This window comes from Macadamia integrifolia, chromosome 8, assembly GCF_013358625.1.
Source record: "Macadamia integrifolia cultivar HAES 741 chromosome 8, SCU_Mint_v3, whole genome shotgun sequence".
Classification (NCBI taxonomy): Eukaryota; Viridiplantae; Streptophyta; class Magnoliopsida; order Proteales; family Proteaceae; genus Macadamia; species Macadamia integrifolia.
In genome coordinates, this window is record NC_056564.1 from 19871145 (window position 1) to 19897544 (window position 26400).

The window sequence follows — 26400 nt, forward strand, 5'->3', positions numbered from 1 at the left end:
GGGGGGGTTCTAAAGGAGGTTGTTGTTCATGCATTAATCATCAACTAATTCAACAGCCCTGTTTCAAACATTACACCCATTAGTTAGGCTTATGTAATAGAGGGAAACAATTATGACAAGTAAAAACAATGTATGGATGATTCAATAGGGGGAGCATAATGGGGAATCCAAGAAAACTTCATGATTAGTTTAAAATGAACATACATTTTGGGACAGGAAAAAAAAATCAAACAGGTATATCTTTGTCGACGGGTAGTACAAAATTTACATGGTAACACTAACCACTAAGGGTTTCAACATACTACTTCCACCACCTGTAAAATTGTGAAGAAGAAAGTCGAAGTCACTACCCCCAAGCTATAGGGTTAGCAAATTCAGAAGCTCACAGATCCAAAATCAAGTTTACAACATTGATTCAACATATGACACTAACGAGGCATGACAGGACAATCACATGAACAGGAAAGATCACCAGCCAACTGAAATTCTCCTGAAAGGAAAAAATTTAACAGCCACCAATACTTACACATCAGAAGAAGTATCAGGACTTGGAGGATCAGTTTCAGCACTTGGCGTATCAGTTTCTTGTCCCTGTTAAGAAAGGGGAAAAAAAAATTAAGAATAAGGCCAAGTGAGATAATAAAGATAGGAAAATACAAGAGTACACATTACACCTACCCCATCTGCCATTTCATCTTCTTTAACAAACTGCCACTTCTCCTTGCTAAGTGTCAATATCTCCTTATCCCCATCATCATAAGAAACCTGTGTATAAGCAACAAACATTAAAATAAGGCTTGGAGAAGAAGTGAATTAAGGTAAAGATAAGTACAATATATATTTATCCATGAAAGCCCATTTTACCGTGTGCTTCATTTTAACAGGGTCAAAAGATGACACAGCACCTACGTAATATCTGCATGATAACTTGTGTATTAGCAAAGACAGATCAAAGCCTTTCATCTCAAAAACAAAATTACGAATATTGAAGGAAACTAATGAGAAAACTACAAAGCAAACAGTAAACCTGGTAAGATGCTGAGAGCCCATGGCCTACCACGCACAAGAAGTCTAGGTTTAAATTAAACACTGTTCACATGTTCCACTGCCAAACATATTGGGCAGAAGAATGTACAGGAGAATCCAATCACACAGAATAAGATATGCTTCCGGCAAAGAATATATAAAGTACAGCATCATAACCAACTCGATGGAAACTACTTGAATCAAAATTCTGTCAATTGTAGGCATAGGAAGAGACAGAAAATAGGCAGGCAGTTGACCAGAATAAAATCATTCAAAGAGAGCCATTTTACAATGCACATGAATATTTGACAAAGACACATAGGTAATTAGAGGAAACTAAAATCCACCTGTATCAAACCATAAAAGGGCAGACCTGACCTAACAAGGGCTTAAAGATGATAATAAATAAACTATCAAAGGCAATCAATGTAAGGTCATGACAGTAGAAAACAAAGCTGCTATGACAAAGAAAAAAAATTTAAATGAGAGAATAAATTCCAGTGCCCTAGCAAGTACACAAAATCAATTCCACTTAATCACGTAATAAGATGTGCCAGTAAGAAAAAATACAAGATAGAAAACCATACTTACATTCGATCTTTTGGCCAATAAACCTTGATCCTGGAACCAACCAGATTCTCACCATCCTGACAAGGGAAATTATCTTTGGATGAGAATGTGATTGAATGACAGAAGACAGAAAACTACAATTATACCAGACAATAATCACTGACTAAATGATTGGAAAGAAAGCAAGCAAGAAAGTTCAAAACAAGTGAAGAATTCAATGCAACCCAAGAATAACAATATTGTATAATCTCGGAAAAGCAGATCTCATGATATCTCCCGAGGAGATTGATTAGCAAAGGCAATTGAAACATCTGTAGACTGGCATGAACCCATCATTTAACTTCCAAAACATAACTAAGAGGCATGTCAGAAGCAACTATAATTTTTCTTTTTTTTTTTTAATTTGAATTGATATTATTTACTACATTTCATCATTCCTCAAAAAAAAAAATTGGAATCCTACAATCCAAAGGCCAACACTAGTTGGACATGCTACTCGTTATATTCTTAACCAATAAACATTGACATGGTTGCAAGCATCAAACCAAGTAATCACAAGGCATATATAATGTAGTACAATTATTAGAAAGCAAACAGAGAGAGAAGTACTATTTCCAGATACACATCAAATTATTACAGATTAAGATTACATACCTCTTCCTTCCCTGGAGTACGCTTTCTCTTGGAAGATGTCTTAGGGGTGTTCTCCACTTTACTTTCATCTTTATTAGATGACCTTGTGGCAGACTTAGGTGAAGAAGCTGTGACCTTTGCAATGCATAGAGACAAAAAGAACTTGTCAGATTCAAAATAAGTTTAGAACATAACAAGCAAACAACAAAATGGCAAGGTAAATCAGAATGACAGTACCTTCTTACTTGATTCTTCAACCACATTCTTATTGGAGATAGTTTTTCCCCTGCTCCTCCTTTTCTTATCATCCTGTTGTTTTCCTGATGACTCATCCTCGTTGGCATTTTTGCCATCTATCTTCTTGCCAGACTTCCTCAGTAACATCACATCTGAATCACTTGTGGCTCCAGCTCCAGCTTCCTTCTTTGGGACAACATCAAATGGAGTAGGGCTTTTCTCATTGGCATTACCAGAAAGTGTTTTTTTCCCTGTGCGCTTATGTGCCTTTGCTTCAGAATCACTCATGCCCTCTGATTCCTTCTTGGAGCTAACAGCTGAAGCAGGTTGAGCTTCATCCTCACCATGATCACTCAATAAAGCTCCCTTTGATGTTGAACCATGCTCAGCTTCATGTTTCCTGCTTCCTTTCTTCTTAGGCCCACGCCGTCCCTTCTTGGAGGGAGTTCCATCAGTATGGGTCTGAGTTGGTGATGAAACAACATTCATTGCCTCACTAGGTGATGCTGTTGGAGAGGAAGCCTGTGCCTGACTCTCCTTTTCGAGTTCAGATGAAACAGCCACCTCCATGCTAGAAGGGCCTTCAGAAGTTGCACTACCAGCTTCTTTTGTGCGACTCTTCCTCCGATCAGGCTGTTCTACAGATCCTTTTTCATGATCAATCCGAGAACAAGAACTAGGTTTCCTACCCCTTGTTTTCTTCGTAGCTTGATCTGGCCTTTTCTCTGGTCTGACTACCTTCTCAGGTTCCAAACTATCAGGTTCAGTCTTGGCTGCTCCATCAGTGCTTTTGGGTTGATTAGAACGACGAGAACGCTCAGGCTTCTTTTTGGGAGAACTTGGATCTATTAAGGAGTCCTCATTTCCAGTTTGAGCATTACCATTGCTCATCACTGATTTTGGTGATTTATCCACAGCAGGATCCACTGATCCAGAACCGGCCGTTTCTGGTGGGAGTTCATTAACCACCTGAGTAATAAGCAGTTGAGGTTCACATGGTCAATAAAAAATTTTGAAAATTCAACAAATCTGAACAAGATCATTAAAAAAAACATGCTAGAATGGAAATACGGTCGAAAAAAATACATGCCTGGGGTGGCTCATCTGCACTTGGCTTCTCTGACAATTTGGCCCCATCTGCCTGAAACATGCCAATTACAAGTTAAAAATTAATATAAGAGAGCCAAAAAAAAAAAAAAAAATCCAACAGCAATAAATTCACATTAACTGGGCATATCACTATCTGAACAACCTAAAATAACAGAATATCAGTCGTCAAATCCTTTGGCAATATGCACACGTAAAAATGATAACAGACAAAAGAAGAATGGAGTTCAATGTAAAAAAAAAAAAAAAAAAAAAAAAAAAGGTAATCAGAAGGAGCATTGACAAACGGACTCCTAGCACCATCATAGTATTAGCTGGGCACAATCCGCATCAACCCAAGTACGGCAACCAAAAGGAACTAGAAAAAATTGTACATTCAGAGCAACAGAAACAAGCCAAACCATGAAGGAAGCATAAAAAATCTCTCACTACTATTTCCAGAAAATGTTCAGTAAAAACTATCAAAACTTTGACTCAGGGTTCCAATTTCCCAAATGACTTATTTCACCAAACAGAAAAACTGGAATCTTTCATCAAAATCGGTGAAAATTGGCCAAATCAGAGAAATTACATGGAAAGAATAGAAATCAGGTGTTGAAATTTCACTGAGTAGATATTCTGTTTTGCATGGATTGACATCAAGGAGATGGCTAAAATCATCAGAAAAATCATTTTTATGACTTCAAGACCGACTTTAAATGTTTGCAAATAATTTAAACAGAATGGTTCCGGACAAATATAAATGATCAATTAATATAAGGCTAAGTAGTAACTACCCAAACCTCAGTTAGGATCACCAATCACCTTCAAAGAAATGTACTGATAACAGTATATATATGTAGCAATTCAACAGTAAGCATACCAGGGTGAAAACAGCCCCTTAATGCATTAACAATACCCTACACCAATATGGGATACCCCAGTCTAAGAGGTGTTAGACATTTAGCGTTGGAGTTGTGTTGATGGTAGCATTGGCAAAGTTATATTGAGTGTGGCATTGTTGTCATTGTCAGCTACATGCCTATTCCACGGAGCAATACCCACACAGGATTTCATGTATTGCCGGATACACCCCCCTTGATTCGATTTTTTTATACTACAAAATTGTGGAAACAACCCATCACTCACAGCTACAACTGTGGATCCCTAGATAGCACTTGGAATTTCAACAAACACTTTGAGAGCACACTCCCTAAGGTCCCATGCAATTTCAAAATAGAATGTAGAAATACAAACCCCTCACATTAACAATAATTGGTTAGGTCAATCAACTTAAGAACCACTATGCAATTAAAATAGAATGTAAAAATACAAACCCCCCACATTAACGATAATTGGTCAGGTCAATCAACTTAAAAACCACGACCTAAACCTAAAACAAGGGGGTTTGAGACAATCCCTAAGTGAATCAAGTCACTTGAATGCAATACATTACACCACACTTTCCACAATGCTCATCATCTTCTTGAAGGTTCAACCAATGCTCTCAAGTTGATTCAAGCCTTCTCCAATCTTCTCAAATACCACAGCGAACATAGAATTGATTTCTTCAATTTCTGGGCTCAAACCACCTCTTGCAAAGGATCCCAAAGGATTCCTCTCATTTTCCTCAAGTTCCAGCAAACTTGAATCATCTAATTGGCCCCAAAATGAAGATATGGACAAAATATGATTAGGGATATGTCCGTCATTTCTAGATTTTATTTAGGGACATAACAGGGCTTTAATAACAAATTCTTGATGAACGGCAGAGCACTACTAAGTCTGAATTGTTTGCATGTCACTAACAAACTTTTCAATATATCAATGAGGCCCCTCCACAAATTGGATACTACAAATAAACCCTTCCGATTTCTACTTAATTGCATGTAGGCCCAAAATTATAAAAAAAAACCAGACCACTGAAGGCCCTGATGTGTTTATGCCAACAAAGGCTTGCTTAAGAACTGATCAAAAAATCGATTAAGTCCATGTGACTGCCCCGTGTGTTCGACAAAAAGCCCAGCACATCAACCACCATATGTGTCCCTCTTGCACATGCGCTGTGCACCTTAGCTGCACTTCACAAGTTCGATGGGCACTTGGTGCAGTGTGCTGCTCCAATGACCAAGGCCACATAGCCATGACCCCATGATTCTGTGTGTACACCTTGTGCACCAGCTGGGAATGCCTCCATCGACCTATGGCACTATGGCACTATGGCCACCAATCCTCTTGCAATGACACTGAAGTGCAGTGTGCCGCACTTCACAAGTTCGATGGGCACTTGGTGCAGTGTGCTGCTCCAATGACCAAGGTCACATAGCCATGACCCCATGATTCTGTGTGTACACCTTGTGCACCAGCTGGGAATGCCTCCATCGACCTATGGCACTATGGCCACCAATCCTCTTGAGATAGCAACAGCCCATGATTGGGCTGGCTGTGGGCACACCCATGTGCTGGGCAGCAATGTCTCATGGTCCTTGGCTGTCCCCATGCTACCATGGCCGAGACCCTCTCAAGCACACCTTGTGCCCCTTGCACCAAGTATTGGTGCCATGCCACCAACATGCGAGCCTTCACTGCATGCCGCACCTTGCCCTTTGGCTGAGACCTTTATGCCATACTAACCCTTCATGCAACACACCTTACTTGCCACATGGACAGCCAACAAACCTCTTGAACCACCTCATGAAGCCAAGACCTCACATGCCAATAAGCCCATCCATGACCATATATACGAACTCATTTATGTTACAAATAAATACCATCATGACATCATCAGGCAATCATCATACCATATCATGCAATGATCATCATGAATTACCTATTTCATGCAACATCATGCATCACTCCTCATGCATGCACATGCTACCATGAACACATGTACATGTCATAAATGCATCTCAACATCATTGCCATCATTATGACATCATCAACGCATCAACATCCATGTCATCATAAATAACTTCTTGAAATCGCCCACTTGCAATGCATACACAAGAAAGCCACCCCACGCACTTACACTTGCATACATCATCATGAACCTCATCATATATTTCTGGCCACAACATGCAACATACATCATGCATATATGTGCAACAAGATCGACATGAAGGGCATCATTTCTCAAGCTTGAAGCCTTGAACCCACCAAAACCATACCCAGCATAACCAAACACATTTATACTATCAGCACACATGCCAAATACATAATAAACCATGTCATCGACCACCAAGGCACGACCCGAACAGAGCGTGCAAATACATTACTCAACCAAAAAAATCCAAACTCGACTGGGACATATTGTGTGCATGTCAAGCTCATCCCAATTCATCCCAAAACATCCCAAATGGAGCATACAAATACGCTACCCTCCGAACACAACATCCAAAACCAACACAAGTCATGTTGCCAACAATGACAACAACGCCACACTCAATATAACTTTCGCCAATGCTACCATCAACACAACACCAACGCCAACGTCTAATGTATAACAATCTCCTCCTTTGGCATTGTTGGCAACACTCACCACAATGATCACTCTCCCCCCTTGGCAACAATAGCAAAGGCAAAGTTATCTCCACGCTCCTATCAATGTTCAGTAGTAGTAACCACTTCCATCAACTCCCTGAACTTATCAAAATTCTCTTTCGGCAATGGTTTGGTGAAAATGTCTGCAATCTGCCCAACAGTTGGAATGAGCTCCAATCTAATCTCTCCAACACCGACTTTCTCTCAAAAAATGATACCTAATGGCTATGTGCTTCATTCTGGAATGCATCATCGGGTTCTTGGAGATGTTTATTGCACTTGTGCTGTCACAGTAGACTATCACAGGCTGATTTTGCTCCACATTCAAGTCTTCCAACATCTATCGTGGTTGATGTGGTGGTCTTTTCGTTGAACACAGGACAGCCACATGGACTTAACTGATTATTTATTGGTTCTTAAGCAAGACATTGTTGGCATTAACACATCAAGGCCTTTAATGGCCTAAATTTTTAACAATTTTGCGCCTAGATATAATTAAGTGAAAATCAACATGGCTTATCTGTAGCGTCCAATTTACATAGGGGCCTTGTCGGTATATTGAAAAGTTGGCTCGTGACATGAAAACAAGACACGACTTATTTGTAGTGTCCATGTGATGCCTTGACAACTATGATCCATAAATGTGGGGGTTCGTATTTCTACATTCTATTTTGAATTGTATAGGACCTTAGTGAGTGTGCTGACAATGTGGTTTATTGAAATTCCTAGTACTATTTAGGGATCCACAGTTGCAGCTGTGAGTGGTGGGTTGTATCCCAATTTTTGTATATTCAAATACAAAACCAAGAGTGTATCAGACAATATATGAAACATTGTGTGCGTATTGCATTGTGGAGAAGGGATGTTGCCAAACCACGTAAAACCCCTGTGTTGTGGTCAATTGCATTTTACTTTGGATAGAAGTCTTATGCTTGTGCTTTTAAAGAGTGGGTGTGCACTCCTGGTTGGCCTAGCCAATCTTGGTTGAAGGTGGAAGTGCATACAAACTGTAGATGGTAAAATTGGGATTTCCCCAACCAACAGTGTTTGCCAATGTGTCAGTCAATAGTACAGTCAGTGCCAACGGTTGCGGTTGTGAGCATCGAGATTGCAAAGGGGTTTTGGGTGTGCCAGTTGTGATTAGATAGTGCCAATTCTACAAGTGCTTGTGACCAGCAGTATTGGGAAGTTGGTATGTGCAAGGTGTGAGTCCCATCAATGTTGGGACAACCCAGGAGAGTGTTGGATAGTATTTAGGGAAATTTGGGAGAAATTTTTTAAGACCCTGATTTACCCCTCCCCCTCAGTGTCAGCCTAGGATCATCAAAGGGTAAGTGACAGCAGCACACTGAACACTAACACAAGGTATACACTAGGTGAAAACCAAGAAATTTCAAGAACACCAGAACATCAACAATCAGCTACTTGATGGACGTCAAACTCCCATCGAATATAGGTTCTAAGGAGGTGACTAGGTCCTCCAAATCTCAGGGACAACTGTAGGCCTGATGTGTAGTTAACAATATGGAACCAAAATAGAAACAAGACGACAAAATTATTAACAAGCTCAAATAACATGCATCAGACCATTAGATTGGCTTGAAACGTCCCTTGAAGGGAAGGTCCCAGATGATGTTTGGTCCTTCAAAATATAGGCAGCAACCAGTTACAGTGTTGGTAGATATCAGTACTCGAAATTGATGAAGAAGAATGCCAATCTGATGAGCCACAGGTAACAAAACTTGATCTCCAGATATGATAATCATAACACAAACACAGGGAATGGACTGGGAAATAAAAGAGAAGGTAGATAGAAGGGGTATGGGGATAGATGGCTATCTCAGCCCAGGCATCTCACCTAACCTAGACTCTCTCAGTCACAGCCTGTCTCAGGACAATAGTTTGCACAAAACAAGCTCTTAATCTTCATTATTAAATCATGTCCAAGACCTCTAAGGGTGGGTCGATTACATTATATAGGCCCAAGTATGAAGCCTTAAAAAAGTAAAGTATGAAAATAAAAACTTAAGCAGTTAGGAAACTTAAGAAAATAGAAGTCTCCAGAACAAGTGAGATTACCAAGATAAGTACCTAAGCTTTCATGTCTTAGTCTATCTAACCAAAAAGAAAAGACAATATACAATAACAATCATAACCTTATCTCACCTAAATGGGGTCGGCTACATGGATCTGATATTAGAAAATAAAGAAACCCAAAAGATAGGTTAAAAATGAGAAAAATTGAGATAAAAGAAGACGGTAAAGCAGTAGAGAAAGACGCATCATGGGAACATCCCCTAATAAGGGGTCGGCAACATGGGTCCTTGTCCTCCACAAAACTCTATCCGAAGTCATACTAGGATCGAGCCCTATCCTTTGCATATCTTTCCGAACCACTTCGTCAATAGTGACCTTAGGCCTACCCCTACATTTTCTGGCTCCCACAAAATAAATTTGGTCAGTCTTCCTTACTGGAGCATCCATATGTCTCCGTTGAACATGGTCATACCACCTCAACAGGCTCTCACAGAGTTTGCCCTAGATTGGTGCAACCCCTAAATCGTTTCTAATACAGTCATTCCTTACCCTATCTCTCCTGATCTTCCCGCACAGCCCTCTCAAAAGAAAAGACAATATATTGTTTTATAAAAGAGGAAACAAAGCTAAAAGGAAATAAATCTTCTAACAACAGTACACTACTTGTAACTTTCTATCCAAGACATTAAAACAGTGTAAGAAAATAGAAACTTCTATTGTAGAAACTAATATATAATATCCTAACAACCATTAGCAGCATCTCATCCAAGCCAGCTGTCAATATTGGGCCCCACAGCACTGTAAACATGAACAGTACCCGCATGAACGGAGTTTTCAACCTTTTCTTCTTCCTGCTTTGATCTACATCAACTATTGCATGAGAAAAACAAGTTACAATCCCGGCTGTTTTCTCCGACAAGTGAATTGTATTATACTTCATTTATAAATTTTCTATGATTAAACTGAAAAAAAATATATGCATTATCATATGCAAAGAAATGAAACACTGGCAAAAGTAAATCCTTCCTTATTTCCTTATCTACAAACATTCTAAAAAGGAGTCTGCCTGGTTTATATGACATTTCTCATGTGGATTCCTAACAACCACCCTTTTATTATTCTATGATATAAGCTGATGACTGCAAGTCGTGTTGAATAGTGCAAGATCATCTAATTTCCCGGTCCTTTTATAAAAGCAATGCGTACGAAACATTTGACAGTGCCTTACTAGAAATGAGAAGACCTTCACTCTGTAGCAGCTACCCACTAAAAACCAGATGTCCTCAAAGCGCCGCCAAATGACCCAATCGAAAGCCCAACCAATTCGAGTCAGTCAGGCTAGTAAAAAAAGGCTAATTCATACCAAGTCAAACCACCACATTCAATTTCATTGCGCATAAGAAAGCAGGCCGCTTCAGACCACAGCTTTTTTAGCTTGGAATAATGGAAGTGAGGCTTAGAACCAATTGATTGTTAATGTTAAATAGTAGAATAGGAGACTGCTCTATAGACAAAAAATGAGAATTTCGGTGGCTTTTCCATGCAAGCAGCTCTTTCTCAATTTAGCCACTAAAAGTGTTTTCTTTATAATACATTATATATTATATGGGACAAAGTCTTCTGTCCGGAAGTGGCCCCTGCGCAAGACACAGGGGTCGCAAAATGACCATTGTGTCCCTCCTAGTTCGCATCCCCCTGTCTAGGCTCAAGGGGGCACTCTCGGATAGAACTTGTCCATATTATATTATCCATTACCTCTATGATCATGGTTTAAGATCTCGCGAGATCTCGCTAATATGTCTCTCAAAAAGGCAAGACAAGATGTATGGCGAGTTATAATGGTACAAAAACTCGACCGAGATCTCATCCCTCTCTCTCTCTCTCTCTCTCTCTCTCTCTCTCTCTCTCTCTCTCTCTCTCTCTCTCTCTCTCTCTACTTTTTTGAAGAAAAAACACTAAAGAGCAATGATTTTGGTACTTTTACTTAAGGATCTCCATTCCTACACTTACTGAAGCTTAAAGAGTAGAGAATATTACCTCCTCATCCACACTTGGAGTTACTTTAATTTTCAATATGTGTGAATGTGACTCATCAGTCACCAATGTTAATTGTTAAACAATTAAGTAATTATTTATGATTTGTGCCACTTGTTGATTGTGGAAAGTGGATTGTGGATTAAAGCATAATGGCCTAGGGTCCGAAGCGTCAGAGACTACTTACATAGGATACGAAGTCAAAGTACCATTTTAGGTTTGACTTTTAAACAATTCCATTGTGTTTAGAGGCCTAAAATAGGGTAAATACCAAGTTTCAGGGGCTACAAAGACCATATGACCACCGAGTTGACTGGGAAAAAATACATGACCTCTGTGAGATCTCGCCAGATCTCTCTTTTTTGAATCAACGAGATGGGGGGCGAGAGCGAGATCTTAAACCTTGTCTATGATAACCATAGTTGTCAATGCGCAAGGCTACCCAAGGCAATGGAGAAAGTTAAAAAATTAATGTGACACCTTGACAACCTTAATTATAACTAATAGCCAACCACTCTTTTGTTTTTTCCCTTTCTACCCCTCCCAACCATTAAATGGCACATGCTTATGAGGGCTCCTTAACATGGTTCAAGATCTCCGCGAGATCTCAACACATCTTATTTTTCAAAAAGGCAAGACGGGATGCATAGCGAGATATAAATCGTTCAAGAACTCGACCGAGATCTCGAAATCTCGCTAAGATCTCGCCTAATCTCGCCAAGATCTCGCCTAATCTCGCCAAGATCTCTACTTTTTTGAAGAAAAAACACTAAGGAACAAGGATTTTTGTGCTTTTGCTTGAGGATCTCCATTCCTACACTCATTGAAGCTTAAAGACTAGAGCATATTACCTCCTCATCCACATTTGGAGTTACTTTTCTTACATATGATGTCTTTTAAGTTCTTATGATTATGTTGTGTCATGTGTTGATTGTGAAATGTGGATTGTGGATTGTAGAATAAAACATACTAGCCTAAGGTTCGAAGAGTCGAAGACTACTTACATAGGGTACGAAGTCAAAGTACAATTTTAGATTTGACTTTTAAAAACTGATGTTTCCATTGTGTTTAGAAGGCCTAAAATAGGGTAAATACCAACTTTCAGGGGCTACAAAGACCATATAGCCACCAAGACCAACCACTGAGTCAACCGGGAAAAAATACATGATCTCAACAAGATCTGGTGAGATCTCTCTTTTTTGGATTAACGAGATGGGGGGCAAGAGCGAGATCTTAAACCTTGCTCCTTACAACCAAGTCTAAACCCTCTTTTTCCTCATGTATATCATGCCAATAATACCTATCGTAAGCACTTCTATAACTTCATGTGAAAGCCATGGTTTGCAATAAAATTATCAAAAATGGCATTCAAGCACACATGTGAAACACGCGAATAAAACTAGTTTTTCATACAAAGGGAAATGATTTGAGAAGAATTTATCTCAGTTCTGAAATTTAAGAAATCCCCTGTAATTAGAAGCCTCTTCTCAACTGATAACTGGGGTCCCATCATCCAATATTTGTGTCAAAAAGAATGCAGCCTCCCCTGTAAATATGAATTATATAGAGAGGAGACAGGTTATCTGTATAGAAAAACCTAAGATTCCATGTAAGGGCCTGATAAATTAAAAGTGGTCATTGATGTTGTGGCTCTCGTGTTTTCCATGTTACAATGTGTTTGCAGGTTTCAAAAAAACTCTCAAACCACCAAATGGCCAGGATCATCATCCTATCCCATATCATGACATCAACAAATCTACAAGTTCCACCCATAAAAATTCTCTGGTCCATAAGATCTAGACGAAAAATATAATATGCATCAGACAAGAAGAAAGAGTTCTTATCATCTCTTTCTATATTTACTCGCGGAAATGTGCAGATAAATACCACAGAAACCAGAATGCAAACAGAAGCAACCAGATATGCTGAGAAGACTATCAGGAGAACAATTAGAATAACAGGCATCAGTAATTATCATGAAATAAGTTATCTAAACACCATCAGAAGAAGCTAGATTAAAGCAAAGATGGCATTATACACATAACCCCAGGCAGAATGCAAATAGAAGCAACCATAAATTTAATCCAAATAAATATGCAACAGGAGAACAATTAGAATCACAAAAATCAATATAACAACTCAGTCTTGTCCCAACTAAATGGGGTCTGCTAGAATTAAAAAAATTCAATAATTCTATAAAATAAATAAATCCAGATCACGAGAAGAGGCACACCGGAACTTCGCCTAATACATTGGCTTCATTTTGTTCAGCAGCATCAGATGTTTCTTGGCATATAGAGGCCACAATGTCACAGTAGTCATTAAAAGAAATGCCTGCTTGAATCATGTATGGTTTAAGCTTAGAAGCACAATTTTCAATTACTTTCTTTCCCAGTTTTTGTGCAATAGGCAAAACATCCTGATACAGAAAAATCTTGTAAGATAGAGATAGATGGGAAAGAAGAAAACAGTAAAGCAAAAGATGTGCAGACAGCAAATTACTTGATTCTCCTTTTTGACACTACTTAGGAGGGAAGAAAGAAGCTCCGATGAGATATCTTCACTTTCCTCTAACACAAGGGTCATAATTGTCTCCATCGCGGAAAATACATTTTCTGGGTGAGCATCCCTGAAATTTGAGCAAAAATGATCACAATAAAGACAAACTTAGTTGATGGAACATCATATGACTAATTCAAGAACATGTAAATAAGTATATATTCATAATTTAAAAGAAAACTAGATGAAAGACGATATGTCATATAAAAAGAAAAGAAAAGACTGATGGTGTGTTTTCACCTTAACTACAACCAAAATTTTGATGCCTCCATTAATTTTTACAATATTTTCTAATTAAAAGATCGTATTAAATTATTTGCTAGTTAAATTGATTGGGCAGCCGTTTCCTGCACAGCCCACCAAGGAAGGCCTTCATGTATGACCCAAATATCTTCGTCGTGCTACGTTGGATGTAGCCCAAATTGTGGACAAGTAACTCCCAGGTCCCCCATTGCTTATATATCATGGTCGGCCCAAACAAAATCGGCCAAATGGAAAAATAATGCTTTGAAAATCTAGGTCCACCAAGAGGGTACATGGATTACCAAATGAATGCATAACAATATACCTGGAGGATATAAAAGATGGAATTAGGTTATGAAATTTGGCACATGGTTAACTAATGTAGGGATGGATTTGACAACCCAACCAGACCCAAGACTGCAGGAAAGTTAAACCAAAGAACAACCAATAACCACCCAATAGTAGACAGCAACAACAGTCCAACTTAAACCAATCAACAGTCCTTGAAAAACCAGAATTATCAGATCCAGAATCTGGAATTTCAGGTAGCAGAGTTTGCACTAACAAATAGAATTTCAGCAACAGAAATAGAGTATTGAATAAGGTCCAATTAGAATCAAAACATCGCAGGAATAGAGAACCAAATCAGAACTTGATTCTGACAGCAGGTTCTGAGATCTGGCAGTAATTTCTGGAACTTCAGTAGAGTATTATTAAGGAACTAATAACAAATATAATTACTGATTAGAAGGTCCAGTTCATTGGAGAATAAAAACAGCAGTCACTTCAACACAGATTAAAGAAAACAGAAATCAATTCTGGGCAGAGAACACTATCGGCCAGAATTGATGAAAATTTAGAACCAGACAAACCCCTGGTCTGATCAGCACCAAACTTGGATTGAGTCCTCCGCTGGTTGATCCTAACAATCGACCAGAATCATAAGGCCATCGGGTGGCCAGAACTCCCAACAGAATAGGTCGACAGAATAGGGAAGAACAGAGATTCAAAACCCAGAAAAATTCTGCAGAATGCGTCAATTACTTACCTATTCTGCTGGAGAAAATAATCCAATAAAGAAAACCAAAAAATAATAGCAATCCACTCGGACTTCTCGCCGCAGAGTGTCGATTGGATCAAACACCAATCCCTAGGCCTTGATCAAACACAAGGAACAGCCAGGGTTACCCAGCGGCAGCAACAAGAGAGTTGTTTTTTCTTATTAGTCAAAATCGTGGCTCATGAAAAGAGCCATCATCTTTATTTATAATGATGGGGAGGGTTTACAAGTAATAGTAACTCGGAGTTACTAAAAACTGATTACAAGAAGTTACTAAAACTGGAAATTAGAATCTAATGAAAATAGAAACTAGTCTTGACAGAAATTAGAAACTAATTTAGGACTTCAAAATAGAAACTAAATAACTAATTAGTAACCCCATTAGCAGCCCAAACTGTGGGCTAACTTGGACCAGTTCTGGGTCAACCCAGTCAGCCACTTGGGTCGACCTTGGTCTTGGTTCTCCTTGTGTAAACCCTTGTTGGTACTGCATCATCAACTCCGACCACGCTCTATCCATCCAATGGTTAGAATTCCATGCGGCAAAAAGTAGATCATGCATATAGGAATGCCTTCTGAAGAACTTTTGCCAAATTAATATTTATTATTAAAGTGGCAATGACATTGTGTTGCCTCCCTTGTCTCACAAATACAATTTTCCGAAATTACTGAAATTAAATGATCTGTCAACATATAGAATTCCATGCCAAAATTATCAAATCCTCAACTAACAATTCAGGTTTCTGCGGGGGGCGAAATGGCCTAAAACCCTAAAATTTTGAACTATGTAGATAAAACATAGTGACCCTCCACGGGATCTGTTGTTTTGGTCAACCATAAAGAACAGCTGTTATGAAAACCATGCACAGAAAAACAAGTCAGGCCCAAAAGCTAGTGATAGCCATAAGATATCACAGAATTTGATCTATCAATGTAGTAAACAGACTTGGTTTTTTTACCCCTTTTCTCATTAGTTGTACACAGAACTTCACAACCACACAATTGGAAACAAATACACTTGAAATATAAATACAGCAAAGCAAAAAGTACAAAATTGGCATATTGGTTGGAAATTTTCATATTTTCTTGGTGAGTATGAGATATGTAGCCCTAAGATGAAGGACAATTTAATAGCCTGGGCCAAATAGGAAACAAAATCGGCTCTAGGATTTTGAACCACTTAAAGAAATCCATAATTAATTACAAAGTTGAAGTCAGAAACAATAGCAAAACAAGAAGCAAATCATTATGCCAACCATTGTTGTCAAGCATAGCCTAGGCGTCCAGGCACCTTCGTTGTATTGGTCGCCTAGGCGGGCGCCTTGTTGGTTTCACTTTATTTCTAGGTCCCCTCCAATGCCTTGGGTTGCCTACATAGTTGTCATGGCGTCGCCTAGGCTGCAATATGGCTTCCCGGCAGAAAAAGAAGTTCATGGCAGTGCTACGATTTACTTGACTCACAAATGGCGGTCGCCATTGGCTGATAGGCGCCGCCATGGATGCCAGGTCACGCCTGATTCACTAGGCAGTCATTTTTTGTAAAATCCAGATTGATTTTGATATGGCTATGTTGATTTTTTATGATTTGATGTTGGTTGTATATGTTATAGAGTATATATTGTAGGTTTGCACCATGCTAAATAACTTTAGAAAATAAGGGAAATAAAAAAATGACATATGGGCGATTTGACCGCCATGGCAACGCCATAATGGTGATTCATCGCCAAATCGATTAGCCACCCCTTCACCGCCTTGGATCGATTTGACACCGTGACAACTATGGTTGCCTAGACACTGTGACAACTATGATGCCAACCAATTGTGTTGTTATAAAAAGACATGAAAGAAGAAAGATAATTAATATCAAAGAGATGATAATATCATAGAGAAATAGAATAATAATAAGATTAAACGAATATTATTGACCATGAGATGCACGACAAAGGTTAACCATCAACCATAGAGTAGAGGAACCACTCCCCCCCTCAAAGCATATAATTTCCATTACATAACATTGAAATACCATTCTTAAGAATTACAGTGATACGTACAAGACACACATAGCCCCCTTTAGACTTTATCTTGTGCTTGAATTTTGACTCTCAAAACACCTAGCTTAGTTCAGGAATACGAATAACCATACTGAATTGGATACTCTTCATATAATTCAGGATTCAAAGTGGCAAGACCAAGAAAACTGGTGGAATCATTAAGGGAATATGCCAATCTAAAAATTTAAAGCCTATGATGGAACAAGGAATCATCCAGGAGAAGGTACTACTACAGGCCCATCTACTGCTATGGTAGTAATCAAACTCCCAACACAATGGATGATTCCAGTAGCACATATTGCTCCCTAGAAGACTGAAAGGGATAGAGACAATGGAATCGAGCTTAAAATCCATGTTCCACTAAATGGATCATGCAACTGAAGAACATATCTACCATAGAGAGGTAGAAGAGGGGGGGGGGGGGGTAGGATGCAACAACAGATCAGTTTTTTCCTTTCTTAGCCCTTCTATTTTAGTCACCAGTTAGTTTTTAAAGTTAAGCCAACAATTCCTACCTGTCCTACATCACCTGAAATTTTCATTGAAATGTATCCATGCTAAATTCTCATCAACCAAACTTTCAACTAAACATGAACAAGACAGTAAGAGACAAGTTTACCAGTGTTTGAGCTCTTACCTTATAGCTTTCAGGAAATGCTGGAACATCTCAAGAATCAGAGCATCACATTCAAGGTCCAACATCACAACACAAGATCGAACCTTTGCCACAGTTTCAAGAATTGAAACTCTCTTCGAATATGAACGACTAGAAGTATCAAACAATTTCTCAAATGCACCAACAATCAACTGAAATATTTCCTGCCATAGAAATGAACAGAAAACAGATTAAGTTCATAGAAGCAGTCATAAGAACATCACATCATTGTTACAACATAAAGTTGAAAAAAATAAAATCTCGACTAAAATATCAGATCCGCATTAAGATATCGAAAATACCTTCATTTGTTCATCTTCGTAAGGAGCTTCTGGCGCTGTTATTCTAGTGATCTCACTTATGCAAGATGCAACTGCAACCTTCACATCCATATCTGAATGCCTAAGCAGATCAACAGCAACCAGTGCCTTCATTGAGGAGCAAAGTGCATCTTGCATTGATTTTGATGGCGACTGTTCTACCCTTGATAGGAAGTTCTCAACTTGCTAAAAAGTTCAGAAAGTACAATACAAATGTTAGAGGAGATAACACAAAAGCCTGTTACATGAACAAGGATCCCCCCAGTCACCCGCAAAAGGAAAACGAGGGCATTATAAGTATAACTTGATAAACTGCAAATGAAAAAGCTAATACTGGAAAACAAGATAGAAATCCGAAACAAAGATAAGTGCTTATGATCGAAATCAAATGTTCACGAAAGCAACAAACAGAATAAGCACTGCTCAATGGTGCACTTCAGACAAAAGCCAAAATCTGCCATCTATATGTTCCAGAACCTGACTCTAAATAACATTAACAACCTGGTTTGTCACCACTGTACGTTCAATCCTCAGTGCCAGTAGGGGCCACACACACGCACGCGCACACACACAAGAGAAAAGAAGAGAGAGAGAGAGAGAGAGAGAGAGAGAGAGAGAGAGAGAGAAGATGGGCATACTTAACAGATCATCCAGATTGTAGAAAACTTGAGTAGCAAAGACAATTTCAATGCATATCAAGATCTCTGTATACTATAACACCAATGACGTCTAAATGCATACCTGGCAGGGACACATTAGCAAGAGCCTAACAATATTTTCCTAAAGGGTAACTAACCATTTTTTTTTTTTAAATTCACTACATTAAGGAAGAGGCTAAGCTTGACAATATAAGAAAACTACCTCTAGCAGACAAATTATAATATTACATTTTACTTCACCAAACCCAAGGATGAAAGTTATTTTATTTTCCAATGTACCAACTAATTCTTTTTCTTCAGCAGATCCTAACAATAAAGCCAATTGAACAATTGCTCAAAATATGTTGGTCAATCATGTTCCCATCTATACCTAATTGTGTCAGGAGCAAGAAAAGCTATATAAGGCTAAGATTCAACCAGTAAATCCATGGTGGCAGGCAGACCAGTACATTGGCAAAAAAAGTTAATAATTAGTAATAAATGATGGTACAGTGGATAAGCAACCAGCGTAAACTGATATTGGTCCACAATGGCATAAAGAGCCAACAAAATAAGAAAAGGTGGGCCTCCAAAGCACAAAAGACACCCAACACTACCGCTTTTCATCATTTAATTTTAAATAATGTTCAGATCAAGAAGTATTATTTAGTAGAAAAATTAAGGGTTCCTGAGTTTCATCGAAGTAGGAGTATGCAGATCTATATCATTTTGCAATTGAGTTTGAGCACCACCCATTGTTTCAAAAGTAGGATCTGAATTGGTCAAATCGTCTGATTCAAATAAGTATCAGGCTATCACCCGGGCCCAATTCCAAATATACCTGATTAATTAAAGCCACATATGATCAGGCTGCAATTTAATCACCACCACCGTCAGCAACCAAAGAAGAACCTTCTGGAAAGTATCATGGCATTTTGGAAAACTCAAATTTTCTTTTCACCATTTCTCTTCTTTATCTAACCTGATTCATTAATGAATCTTCTCTCTTCCCTCCATGGTCTCAAGAAGATAAGCAAAGAAGCTCTGTTGGTTCATTATTAAGCTCTCCAATAGATCCTCGAGGCTTCCTTCATTTCATTGGATTTTTGCTTCTTACATGATGGGTACTCTCTACAATCTGTTTCTTCATCGTCCAAACAGGTAAAAATAGACACTGAGATTGAAATTGGGTTGTAACTCTCTTCATGGAGCTTCATCAGAGAGAAGAGGATCGAGGTCATTGAAGAACAGGTAGTCTTCTATGTCTCGATTTTCCATCTAGGACGTCTTTGTAACCAATGGTGAGCTTTTCCCATTTATCTTTGACTATTGTGTATCTCTACAGATTCCTTTCTTTCTTAGAGCTTCTAAGATCTCCCACAGCTCCAACTTTCTATGGCTCCTCACAAACCTTGATTCCATCTCCAATCAAAGCTTGATAAGCTCCATCGTCTCAACCTGAGTTCGATTCTTTGATATCCTCTTACACACGTTCTCAACCAAAGGGAACGATGTAGAGGCCAAGCCTCAACCACTGAAACAAAGATCCTCAAAATGGTCTATGGCTCTTGTTTCAAGGGCTTGTAGAACATTGAAAGACAAGGCAAAGCAGCTTTATTGCCACCATTCATGGTGATTGCTTCACTGGAAAACATCGCCAACTTTTGAGATCATAGAGAATGAGTTTTTTACCAACTTACAAGGCGGTGCTTTTTGTTTTGGATCGATTGCCAGAATCAGCCGATTCCCATTGATTCCAACTGATTCAAATCCAAATTGAAATTAGAACGGAATCAACAGGACCCAATTCCAAGTTTTTATACCTTTGCATCACCGACTTCACTAAATACTTGGCTTTTTTAAATGTTACTTTAGTTAGGATACTCAGGGGGCCTTCAATCACCCAAAAATGTCGGGATCACCTAGACCACCTTTAGGCAACCCAAGCATTGTCCCGACCATCCTAAAAGATGTCCTAAATGTTCCATTATTGAAAACCTAATTTCACTTTCGGGAGGACTAAGCATTTAAGTTGGAGTATAAGGCCCATTACACTTTTCACTCATATGCTTCATGCATGTTCTTTGGTCCAAATGACCTTAAAGATCTTCCATTCTTCTTTATTTTTCCTGACATCTCAAATGTCAATCGAATTCAGATTGGGTGAATCACCAATTCAAGCCAGAATCAATCAAGCCTGATCCGATTACATCTGAATTCCGCGACCCTCTTTTGAATCACCCTGGTTTATGGTTGATCTTCATTTTTTTTTTTTCATTGTTTTCTTCTTTTACTCAATAAAATAGCAGAAAATCAATGAAAATTACCTCCTACAGCAAGATCCACGAGTTTTTTAATAAAAAAATACCCCCCCCCAGAAAAAAAATAAGATAGATTCAGGAAAAATTTGCTTCTTCTTCTTCCCAATTCCAATTCCTAGGGTTTCAAACAATTCTGGCTATTCCAGGATGATTCCAATAGATCCCGATACCGATCCTGATCCCGTCCCTAATTCCATACTCTTAAACTATGGTGGCAAGAGATTTGTTTCAGGCTAGTTACTGATTCTCAAACTGTATATCTGGTTATGTCACTCAAGAACACACGTCTACAATGAGAAAAAACTCACAAATGGAAAATCCATGGACTAAACGTCTACAATGTGTTAATATATTCCATATCTCTGCACATGTCAAAAGGTGAGAATTTTTCCTCCCAAGCTTGTCTTAAAATGCCACAAACTAGATACATGAAAACAGACTAAACTCTTCGTCAGGTCATATTAAGAAGCCTCCAAGGAGAAAATGAATAAATTAAACTCAAACAAATATCACAATCATAGCACACAACCAAAAAAAAAAACTAATAACACATGCAACAACACATGCATACAACAAACAAAATCACCAACTGCATGCCACCCAACCCAAAAATTATCCAACCAACGGAACAAAGAAGACAAAGGGACTAAAAAATATACATAAACAGGGAAATAGAACGGAGCTTACGTCCAAAAGAGGGAGGAGTTCATCAACATCAGAAGGAAGATGATTAAGAAGTATCTCCCCAGCTTCATTAAGCTGTTCTTCGAGGTCTTTCTCCGAGGATGCCATTGGTTCCCGTCCCAGATCCTCGAAGCTTCGAGCTTCACTGCAAACTCAAGACCATTTGAAACCCTAAAAAAAATGAAACCCTAGAAACCAAAAAACCAAAACAATAACAACAACAACGAAACTACAACATCCCCTGCTAGGGCTTTACAGATTAAAACCACGTAACAATCAATCCAAACCCAAAATCTAGGGTTTTACATGTATCTAAAAACCAAAAAAAAACACGAACAAGAATAAGGTTGGGAGATAGAGAGAGAGAGAAACGAGTATTTTCTCTGTTTCGTGTGTACCTGTTTTTTTCAGTAAACTGAAAACAGTTTTTTTTTTTTTTTCTTTATTCCCAAGCTCTCTCTATTTCTCCTCTTTCTCTCTCTAACTTAGGCTTAGCGTTAGCCCACTCTCCTGCTGGCCCGTTCTCTCTCTCGACCTTTGACTTCTAAGGATGAAAGAGAGAAAAATGCGAAAAATAATGTAAAAATAAGAGGGGTAAAATGAATATAAATAAGGTTGAAATCCGGGTATCCGCCCGGAATCCGCCCAGTTTGTGGAATTTGGTTAAACTTTGGGTTTGGAATCCGCAACTTAATTCTAAGAGCCTTTCGGCTCTGCGTTGTTCACCTCCACGCTTTAATAGTGTACAGTGAAGACCAGACCAAACCATATGATCGTCCTCCCTCTTGTGAAATTACTTAAAAACCCATCATTCCCTTTTGATCCTCTCTTACATAATTCTTTTATTAATTAATATAATGTATTTTTTTAATGATTTATTTAATTCTTAACGACTCTTTTCCATCCATGCCCCTATGTGTTCTAGCCTCTGTTTGGCTGCAGGTGTTAGTCTAAACTGAATTGGACCAGCCTTGCTTACCCATTAGCACAGGTAATCCTGGCCTCACTCAGGAATTGAAGGACCATTGAAAAATATAAAAGAGGTAGTTTTAAGTTGTAATTTGTGATGTTTGTACTAGTAAAAAAAACAGATGGAATCAATAAAAATTCAAAATTGGACAGAAAAATGAATGAAATGGAATTAATCTGTGTGTAACTAAATCTTCATCAATCATGTGTTTGTTTGGAATTTGTGACAATAAGCAATAAAGGGAATACATACCTCTTTTACCTAAGTTTAGGTTTAAAAAAAATGTGTGTTTTAGGAAGAAGATGAAGATGATGGCAATGTTGAATCTAATTAATAAACCTATGGATACAATATTATCAAATAATTATCTCTATAATACTAACAATTTAAAGTACATTTTTCTTTTAAATTATTTTATTATGTTATTTCGTTTCAAATGCTAAGATTGACAAGACATTTAGGTAGATAATAATATCTAATATGTAATTTATAGTAAAGGGAAAATGAACCTGGTCATATAGATCTTGTGCCCAAATATATGATGGTACAAAATTATTGCCCAACCCTTTTTAAAATCACAAAATTTCATTATTGTTGATGCCTCTATGTGCACTCTCATTGGCCCTTGTACTAGTGTAGGGGTTGTCCAACCAAGTAGTGATCTCTTGCTCTAAAGTAAATTATCATCAGTACTATGTATTTATGTCATTAAACCATTTAAAATAGATGTACTAAAAATAAAATTTAAAACAGAAAAACATTTGAAAGAGTACTCTCTCTCTCTTCTCTCTCTTCTCTCTCTCTCACAAGGGGGTACAAACCCTATATCAATTCATACATGTACAATTTTTTTTCTTTTTTTTGTAGGAATAAATGTACAAGTTAAGTTTTCCCTTTTTTCTATTTTGATGTTTCTCTTATTTATATATGGTTTATCTCTTCCTAACAAGAAGGTAACAAACAAAATCATAATGACTTCAATGTGCATGTGTGAAGTCATATTAAGAAATTTAGCTTATATAAAGATCTAGAAGTCAACTTCTACAAGGAAAAGGCAGTATCCAATTGAATATGTCAATGTTGAATCTTTACTACTTAAATAACACAAAGCCAAAAAGCTAGGGGTGCAGGCTTAGGGCCTATGGCGTTAGTGATGATAAAGATACCAAACTAAAAATTTACAATGGATTTGCCTTATTGCTTCCTTAGAAGCTAGCTCCTAAAAACCCAAAAGCGGGTTAATAAGCTTACGTGAATTATGCCTAAAAATTAAATGACCAATACAAATTTTGTTTTAAAAGGTCATAAAATGTCCCAATCAATTTATTAACCATGCGTTTATATTTTCCCCTGTTTGTGCAAATAGAAAATTTCAAGTGAACTATATTCAAATTATATGGTGGATTTTTAAATAAAAATGTTACAAGACAAAATAAATTTCATTATATCACTAAAATCAGCATTAGTTAATAAGTCAGTCGATGTTAGATCACTAGATGTGGCAAATATATGCAAATATAAAGGAATAACTAGATAACGGGTCTCTTTATTTATATACCTTGATCATTGCAGCTGCCTCCAAGGTACATATGTAGAACAATTCACTTGCCATAATTTGTCATTATCCCCTCATGTGGTAGCTTGAATTCACTAGGCTATGCATGGCTAGAACATATGATTCTTTACTATGATAATATGAAACCAAATTATGAAATAATATCATTAAAAATAAAATACATATAAAAATGTGTAACATAAATACATAATATATGTCAATAATTTGTAGTAACATATTTAATATATAAATATATATATATATATATATAAAGAATATACACCTTGATGACCTACCCAGTTAGGTTGCATGAATCACATGGAGCATTGTCTAGCCCATTTAACTAGTGGAGCTATAAGATATTGTTAGATCAAACACTAAGAAATACGAAAATAAATAAACAAAAGATCTGCACGACACAGAGATTTAACGAGGTTTACACACCAATGTGGTGTGCTCCGTCCTCAGACGAAAAAGAAGATGTTTCACTATGCAAAAGAGAGATTAAACCTAAGCAGCACCGAGAAAACTCACCATGAAACCCTAGTTTGAAACCCCCCCCTAAAATACAATGACTTACTGTACAAGACAACAGTACATTATATAATATAAGTCTCGGGTCAACCTATCGGCCCAACCTCTCTGCTTCCATCACAAATCTCAAAGAACTTTCCATTCAGGTCGCCACCAAAATATGTCGGAGATGGTCCATCTTCAAAACGGGTCAAAAATTTGAGACAAACTTAACTGATACCCCTAAACTACATGTCAGTTTTCTAAACCCATCAAATCATATTCCATTCTCTATTGTATTTCTTACCATAAACTCAATTTCCAGAAGGACCAACATGTAAACCATTTTTTCCAAAGCTTCACATGGCAATGTGGCAATAATGTTTAGGTTGAGCTAATGAAGTGGACATGATATTATCTACAAAATTTCACTACCATTAGATACAAATAGGAATGTAAAAGCAAACCCATAGTAGAACATCTAGATACAGTTACCTTAAAAAATAAGGAACATGAAGAGAATAAGTATTGAGTACATTAGACCTAACAAATAATAGTATGTAAATTATAAAGTAGACAGTATAAAGATAAAGATTGTGCCTCATCTCACACTGTAAAGTAACTCAAACTATGATAAACCATTATTATAGTAATTAAAGTACGAATATTTATAGTCTTGTCTTTGTGGTTTGTACGCATAAGAAGATTTTGAGGCATAAAAGGTGTAAATCATTAGTCTCTTGTGAGTGAGCAATAATGAGAATAATTGACTTGATTAGGCAAGTATTAATCAAAAATCCTATGTTTCAATAATAAAAAAATGATAGAATGTTTAAATAATTGAAATCAAATATGGACTGGAGAAGGTTAATTACTCACATGGTTGCTAATTATGCAATCAAATCCAACAGCACTATAAAGGACTATAGATTTCGTATAAAAAGTACGTAGTAAGAAATTTGAAACATTATTTTTTGTTTGTATGAGAGAGAGATGAAAGGAGAATATAAGAGAAGCAAAGCTATAGGGAAAACCTGTCAAGCACGAAAATAAAGAAGAAAATGTACACATCAGCCGATACATTGATCAATATTGAAGGAAAAAATAAAAAAAAAGGTTTTGGGCAGATAAAAAATATAGGGAGGAGGTTAAGTATGTAGTCAGATTTTCTCAAACTAGCGACTTAACTAATGGGAAGGCTGGGACAGGAGGGGCATGGAGACTTTTCCAAAGGGAGGAGGGGAGAGAGATAGACATAGATATGGATATACTGCTAGCATATCCAATCCTTTCCCAAAAAAAATATATTAACTCAAAGGGAGAAGAAAAATAATATAACCCGGCTGAAAAAACAGCTTTCAAATGGATCAAATAGCGACAAATCTAAAAAAGGGAACAACAAAAAGTAAGAGAGCAAAGCTTAATAGAACAACCAAAAAAACAAGCCCAAGTTCAACAAAACAACAAAAGGAACCTCAACAAAGAAAAAAAAAATACCACAAAGGCTATGTTTAGAAGCCTAGAAAAGAAAAAACTCACAAATATTTGAATTTGAGGAGGGAGATAGACATAAAAAAGTCATTGTGTAATCATGACTTTTGTCTTATATTATGTATTTTGTCCTATTTTCTTTTCTTGGTTGCCAAACATATCCTAAGTGTTGGGGGG

The 26400-nt window shown here is 37.6% G+C and overlaps 1 protein-coding gene across 2 annotated transcripts in view; it reads right to left on the minus strand.

Moving 5' to 3' along the window:
- LOC122086441 (muscle M-line assembly protein unc-89-like) overlaps positions 1-22259 on the minus strand; it is a 23975-nt gene extending 1716 nt beyond the window's left edge. For both annotated transcript variants that reach the window (XR_006142418.1, XM_042655240.1), the window contains exons 1-13: positions 22093-22259; positions 21698-21839; positions 18034-18237; positions 17714-17895; positions 13666-13792; positions 13397-13582; positions 3557-3607; positions 2467-3435; positions 2251-2364; positions 1618-1673; positions 865-916; positions 679-765; positions 527-591 (exon numbers count right to left, since the gene is read on the minus strand). Coding sequence is in view for 1 of the 2 variants with exons in the window: in XM_042655240.1 (XP_042511174.1) it covers positions 527-591; positions 679-765; positions 865-916; positions 1618-1673; positions 2251-2364; positions 2467-3435; positions 3557-3607; positions 13397-13582; positions 13666-13792; positions 17714-17895; positions 18034-18237; positions 21698-21802 (2198 nt within the window). In the remaining variant the exon portion in view is untranslated. The remainder of the gene's footprint in view (positions 1-526; positions 592-678; positions 766-864; positions 917-1617; positions 1674-2250; positions 2365-2466; positions 3436-3556; positions 3608-13396; positions 13583-13665; positions 13793-17713; positions 17896-18033; positions 18238-21697; positions 21840-22092) is intronic.
- Positions 22260-26400: the final 4141 nt, after the last annotated feature.